Here is a 7,338-nt window from a genome sequence, read left to right as displayed (position 1 = left end):
GTCTCAAGTTGCAGCAAGGGAAGTTTAGGTTAGATATTAGGAACTCTCACTAAGATGGTAGTAAAACACTGGAACAGGTTACCCAGAGAGGTTGTGGATGTCCATCCTTGAAGGTTTTTAAGACCCAGGTAGACAAAGCCTTGGCTGGGATGATCTAGTTGGGGATGGTCCTGTTTTGAGCAGAGGATTGGACTAGATGACCTCCTGAGGTTCCTTCCAGCCCTAATTTTCTATGATTCTGTATACACTCTTAAATCAAAACATTCCCAAAGAAAGAATTTAGAGGCAAAAAGAGTTATGTTTATACAGTCTGGGGTGCTGCATTACACAGGTTCTAGAATTCTCCCCTAGAAATTCTTGCATCAAGCCTACAGGATTCAACAAAAGTTTTCAGACTGTAGAGAATCCAGCATCTCAAGTAATGTATTCCAAGAGTTAATGTTTGTATTTTAGCAGCTCTTACAAGCTCCAAATATAAGCAATTGTGCTAGGTGATGTGCAAACACAAATGTAACAGTCCATTCTTCCAGAAGGTCCAACACTGTTACTTTTTTTAAAAATCTACTTCCATTTTGAGTCAGCGTAGACTCAAACTACAAGCCACTAGATCTTTTTTGCATTTGTTGACCAAGGAGCTCTCTACAGATAAAATAGTTTTTCATTTAGATGTACCCTTTGACCAAGGTAAATCATTTAACTTTCTTTTTCATTTTAAATCTCTGAAGTTGATCCTTGCCACACCAATTACTATATGTATGGACTTTACCAACCATGTTACATATTCTTTTCCAGATCACTGGAAAACCTTAACTCAGTGCCATATTCAATGATTTTATATTGCAGTTTTGTTTTTATTCAAACAGAAGAAATCTAAATAAAACATTTCTCTAAACTGACATACTGATTTTCCAACCCCGGCATCTTTGGTTGCTTAGACAAGGAGTGGGCAATTATTTCGGCTGGAGGGCTGCTTACCGAGTTTTGACAAGCTGTCAAGGGTTGCACGGATAGCCCCACCCCTTGACAAGAGCCTCACCCCCAGTTGAAATCTTGTGACCCAAAGTCATGCCCCTAGTCCCTGACCTTTGCCACCAGAAGTCCCACCCCTGGAAGTACTCCTTTCAGCAAGGAGTTTTGACATCTCGGAACAAGAAAAATTCATTAATTTGCTTTCAAAAAATATTTGTCTTGATTTGTGTCTTTGTGTAGTGTACATAGAGATGATCGCACAATAGCTTAAAATTAAGTCTTCCTCTTGTATATTATGGGAGGTATAAGTTTGTGTGGAGCTGTGGGTGTGTGGGGGAGGATATGGGTATCTGTGAAGTGTTTGTGGGAGGGGTGGGATGAGGAAGCATGTGGGTGTGTGTGTGGAGATATGTGGAGTGTGGGTGGGAGGGTGGCTGGGATGTGCGAGGGGCAGTGAGGGTCTGCGTGTATGGCAGTGCAAGGGGGGACATGGGTGCATGTGGGACTTGCCCTACGAACACACACACACACACACACACACACACACACACACACTTCCTCTCTCATTACTCTCCATCTCTCTCTCCTCCTTCCCTCATTGCACAAGTACACGCACACACACAGACACACACTCCTGTCCCCAGGTACTGGCACGGGCCCTGTGCTCCCACAGTCCGGTGATGCAGCCAGGAGCCACATGGTGCTAGAGTGGCCAGTGGGCAGGAAAGTGGGTAAATGGTAGCTACCGGCCAGGGGAGTGGGCAGTCAGTGGGTGTGCAGCAACAGCTGGGCAGGAGTGTGGGGCCAGTACTGACAGGGCTCAGAGCGAAGTGACAGCACCATGGGGCCAGGCTAGCAGGGCTCTACGGAATCAGGGCAGCATCCCCCCCTCTTCCTAGTAGTGTAGCTCAGCCTGGCTCCACAGAGCCCTGCTGGCTTGGGCCCCATGCACCTGCTGCCCTGCTCTGGGTCCCCACCAGCCCTGGCCCTGGGCACTATGCAGGCCCCATGCTCGCTCGCTGCCACTTCTCCCCCATCTGCCACCACTTTCATGCCCACTGCGGTGCTCTGGCACCACGCCGTTCCTGGCTGCATGGCTGCGACTGCAGGACACAGCAGGAACCGGTCCAGCCTGGCCTGAGGATTGAAGCAATTGCCCATGGTCCTCCCCTGCTCCTTCTCATCTGAATTTCCCTCCCCGATGGAGAGAGGTGGGGGACAGCCCCAGACCAGAAGCCTCTAGTAGGCAGAGGCTTCCGCTTGGGGATGGAAGAAGGCTGGGGTGGGGCAGGGCTGGCCTTGCTGCAGGTCTGCAAGCTCCTGCCACTGGCTTCCACTGGGTCCTACTGCCCCTGGCTCCTGTCATCTTTAATATTTATCTGCTCCTGGCTGCCTGTCAATTTTCTACATTTTTTAGGTGCCCCCTGGGCCAAACAGAATGGCCTGGTGGGCTGGAGCTGGCCCATGGGCCACATTCTGCCTGCCCCGGCTTAGATCCAAGCAGAGTGATACTCAGCCTAAGAGCAATCTCGCTGCAAGACCAACCTAAAACTAGCCACTTAGAGGTAAGACAAAGTGTCAACAAAAATCAGTACTTTGTTATTAAATCCAATTGTGTGCACTGTAGATCATCACAGGACCCCACAATATTCACTGCTGACAGATATAACAAGAGATATTTAGTTCTATGCAAGTATTTCCATGTGCAAGAACTTTTGATAATTATTTGTAAACCTGCATTAAAAATAGATTCAGCTCCCCCTTAACATTTATCTTGCCATTATCTCTGCAGTGTTTCCTATACTTCAAGTGGGAAATGCCAAAAAACAGGGTAAGTTTAAACTGCTACAGGCCATAAAGTATCTAGATTTGTAATGGTGTTCCAATACTTTAAATAGTTTTAAAAATGTATGTGTAGATTTATTTTAAGAACTAACACATAAGGAACTCTTAGTGTGGTGGTTCACATTAAAAAAAATAAAGTGTGTGCCCCTTCCCACACAATTTCATTGCTTAACACAATGCAAACACTTACTTCAGAGCAGCTTTATTTAAGTTGATTAGAAAGAATTTTAAATTGTTGACTAATGGGACGAGCAGACCTGATCAACATTACTTTGTAGGGTTTTGATAAAGAATAGCATCATTCAAGAGATGACAAGTTACATGTTTTCATAAGGAAATGCAGCAAATTCATTCATAATAAAGGAACTGTATGTCAGGCATTAGAACATTTTCCTTCAGACTCCCATCCATATAACAAATGCAATACCTTTTATAGCACCTTTTGTGCAACGGGTAACATTTATGTTTGGAGATCAGGGGTATAACAACTGGCAGTCCACCAAGGATTAAGTTGCAGCCACCTGGGCTTCCCCACCCTCCTCCACCTTCTTGCTGCTTGCCCCCACTCCAGGGTGTGGGGCAGTACAGTGGCTGGGGGACCTGGGACCATGAAGTACAGTGGGGGTGGGGTAGCATCCTCACAGTGCACAGCCAAGGGGCCCATGTCTCAGCTTGGTGCGGCCCCCGAGGCATTTGGCCCCTGGCCACTTAGAAGCTGAACAGCCCTGTTGTAGATCAGACACTTGATCTTGGGCCACAAGAGGCTGAGAAGAAAACCTGTCCATTAACAAATAAGATAAAAGCTCATCAGTAGTTAAAGGATTAAAATTAGAATCCTTTGAAACCTCTGCTACTTTTAATTTGAAATTTATACTGAGTACATTTCAGACATACTTGTTATCTTCAAAGTCATGCATAGCAGGGTGAGAACAAGAAGAAGAATTATCCTTGTTCCTTTTGCTTATTATTCTGGGTTTGTGATCAAAACATTTCTGAAATACAAAAACAGGTGATTACAGACAAACATTAGATACTTTTTCTATATGAAATCACCCAAAAGATCCTAGCAAAGACACAGGCTGCTCAGACTATTATCCAACGTGCACACCAACATTTACAAATTAGCAATGAACCAAATCATTCCATTAGCAGTTCATTTTGCTATCAACCAAAACAATTAAAAGAAAAAAAACATTTTAAATTACTTCAGATCATTAAGAAACAAGCAGCCAAAGTAACTTGTTAAATAAGCACCTCACAAAGAAACATAAATAGTCCATGGTGCTCTTGAAGGAGTTGGGATACAGTAAAGGTGATTTCTGCATTTCCTCCAAAGAGAGCTTCTCTACTAAAGGCTCCTTTACGCTCCAAAGTCCATACATCTATCTCCTCCTGGCAGTATGCAAATGTGCAATGGCCTGGATATCTACATTCTTCTTCAGCAGCAACGTCTAAAATAACATTAAAAATAGACTAAAATTTGAAATTTGTACACAGCTTCCCTTCAACCATATTTATCTTCGTAGGGTATAATATAAATAGACACCATGGTTAGAGCAGGATCATCTGTACTGGGACATGTCCAGTCACACCAGACCCACATCACTGGTGTCTAAAGATGTCACTGAGGTTGTTGTCCCACAAGTCAGACTCCTGCTGCTCTGATGGCTTCCAATCCTGCGGGACAATGGCCATTTGTGTTACACCCGAACTGGGGCACTCCAGTGATGTGTGCTGCGAGAATCCCCTACACAGGGATTCCCAGGCTATGAATCTGCAAGTGTAGAAGGGGGAACCCCCCATTAGACAAACCCATGGAGGTTCCCCACCTCTGTGCTTGCAGATATGTGCCCCAGTAATTTTGATGCCAGCCTCTGAAACCATGAAAGTACCTGCCTGGGGCATGTGCTCCCGCCACCAGAGAACAGATAGCAGTCGCAAAAAGGCAGCACAAACTCTGACTAGGAATTATAGCACTCAAATTTGGGCATTTACGGTACAACAAAAAACTAAGAGATCTGTTTGTTCTGGTTTTGTGCAATCATAAATTTTTATGGTGGCACAAAGATGACATCTGTTTGTAGCCATAATCTCCATTCAAAATATTTTTTGTGATAAATCTGTCTGGTACACAGTTCTAGTCTCTTCAGTCTTGCTACTTTGTAAAGTATTGCACTGAACAAGGCAATATTATAGGGTGCTTGCAGATGTAAAAAAACCCAAAACAGCAGTTTACTTTAAACTAGGTGTTCCTGTGCCCAGACCCGCACATGCCCAGAAGAAGCAGCGCTTTACTTTAACCCAGCTCACCCAACGTCTGTAAAAATTGGGTACTTTAGTGGGGCTTTTATCTAATAGTTGATTGAATCAGCTTCAGCTAAAAAGCGCCAAAAAGCCCTGCTGAAGTGCCCAATCTTTACAGACGTCATGGAGGAAGGCTGACGCAATACACTGCTTCTTCCAGTAGATACTGGAAACAAGGCACTGCATTTTCTATTTAACATCTGCAAGCAGCCATAATTTGGACTCACTCAAAAGAGCAAAAAAAAAGCATATGTATTCTTAGGTAGGCACAGCTGAACCAATTATCTTTGCAACCTGCAGCAACTCTCCTCTATTTCAAGCAAAAATATTGAAAATACAAGATACCTTTTCTTTGCCAGATTTAACTACAGTTTGCATAATATGACAAACTAATTAATTCCCTGAATTCCAAAGTAGAAGGCTCATACTGTGAACAGTGGTTATTAACCACTGAAGTGTCCAGACTCCTAAATAACTAAGACATTAGAGTATACTCAACAGTTGGAATAATCCCAGAAATTACTGCCATATCTTTTTAAAACATTAGCTAGTCAAATATGAATAATTATTGAAAAATATGCTCTCCAAAGGTAACCACAATCATAGAATCACAGATAATTAGGAGTTGGAAGGTCCAGACATCAAGAGGTCATCTAGTCCAACCTGCTGCTGAAAGAGGGCAGAGCTGAACTATTCCCCAACTAGATCATCCCAGCAAAGGCTTTGTCTAGTCGGGTCTTAAAAACCTCCAAAGATAGACTGAGACTCCAAACAACCTCTCTGGGTAACCTGTTCCAGTGTTTGTACTACCCTCCTAGTGAGAAAGTTTTTCCTAATATCTAACCTAACCTTCCCTTGCTGCAGCTTGAGACCATTGTTCCTTGTTCTGTCATCTGCCACCACTGAGAATAGTCCAGCTCCACAATCTTTGGAACCATCCTTCAGGTAGTTGAAGGCTGCCATTAAACTCCCCTCAGTCTTCTCTCCTCCAAACTAAATAAGCCTGGTACCTGCTCATAAGTCATGTGTCCCATCCACCTTACCAGTTTTGTTGCCCCCCCACTGGACTCTCTCCAATTTGTCTACATCCTTTCTGTAGTTGGAGGAGGGGGCGCAAAACTGAACACAGTACTCCAGGTGTGGCCTCACCAGTGCCAAATAGAGGAGGATCAACACTTCCCTTTATCTGCTGGCAATGCTCCTACTAATACAGCCCAGTATGCTGTTAGCCTTCTTCACAACAAGGGCACACTGCTGGCTCCTATTCAGTTTACTGTCCACTGTAACCCCAGGTCCTTTTCTACAGAACTGCTGATTAGCCAGCTGGTCCCAAACTCGTACTGGTACATGGGATTGTTCTGTCCCAAGTACAGAATTTTGCACTTCTCCTTTTTGAACCTCATGAGACTTCTTTTGGTCTAATCCTCCAATTTCTCTAGGTCTCTCTGAACACTGGCCCTATCCAGTGTATCTTACTACTACATAGTTTTCATTATGTAGTTTCACTTAAATCCCTTCGAAAAATACCAAAATATCAATGAATTATTTTTTTCTTCTTGATGAATTAAAAAAGGTTATATATACTTAGAGTAAAAATACAGAAGTATATTACTTCATATTTAGCACGGTCATTAAAAACCTTAAAGTGAGTGTTGCAAACAAATTTCCTTTTTACTGAATTAGCATCAACCATATAAACATCCATATTAATAACACATACCTTTGCATATATAATATGGTCCCACATACTGAGTCTTTGTTGGTCTTGGACGTATTTTTTTCCATGATTTATCTTCAGAGTTCTTTATTCTACCAATTAGAATATCCTTCTTACACTTATGCTCTAAATTGGGATGATAAGTGTAATCCAACAATTTAGGACCTGAAATGATAAAGGAAAAACTGTTTGTCCTTATACAATCAAACAACTGTAAAACTTACATTCGAAAGCCATTAGGCAGAAATCCAAATGAGATAAATAAAAGACAGTTAGCATTCTTTCTTGTGCCAGTAAATTTGAGGAGCCAATTTTAAGCAATAAATTAGAAGAGTAGAAAAGCTATGCAGATACTTACAAAAAGGCCAGGCTCAACATGAAAAAGCAGGTAATTAAGGAGATTTTTTAACCCTGTACTTGCTTCCACAGAAACCTGCTCTAAAGTTTTTGTTTTCTCAGTTCCCACCATATAGCTTGTTTTGAATTTGCCCATCTCCAACAAA

At 42.8% G+C, this 7,338-nt stretch overlaps 1 protein-coding gene across 5 annotated transcripts in view; it reads right to left on the bottom strand.

Moving 5' to 3' along the window:
- The window catches only part of ZC3H7A (zinc finger CCCH-type containing 7A), a 72,991-nt gene that overhangs the window by 27,555 nt on the left and 38,098 nt on the right, over positions 1-7,338 (bottom strand). For all 5 annotated transcript variants that reach the window (XM_019507440.1, XM_019507439.1, XM_019507436.1 and 2 more), the window contains exons 13-15: positions 6,839-7,003; positions 4,069-4,265; positions 3,709-3,806 (exon numbers count right to left, since the gene is read on the bottom strand). In XM_019507440.1, the coding sequence (XP_019362985.1) occupies positions 3,709-3,806; positions 4,069-4,265; positions 6,839-7,003 (460 nt within the window). The remainder of the gene's footprint in view (positions 1-3,708; positions 3,807-4,068; positions 4,266-6,838; positions 7,004-7,338) is intronic.

This window comes from Gavialis gangeticus, unplaced genomic scaffold (genome assembly GCF_001723915.1).
Source record: "Gavialis gangeticus isolate Ggan-Ray unplaced genomic scaffold, GavGan_comp1, whole genome shotgun sequence".
In the NCBI taxonomy this organism is placed as follows: domain Eukaryota; kingdom Metazoa; phylum Chordata; order Crocodylia; family Gavialidae; genus Gavialis; species Gavialis gangeticus.
Note: the sequence above shows the minus strand (reverse complement) of the source record. Positions and strands in the feature narration are given on the sequence as shown.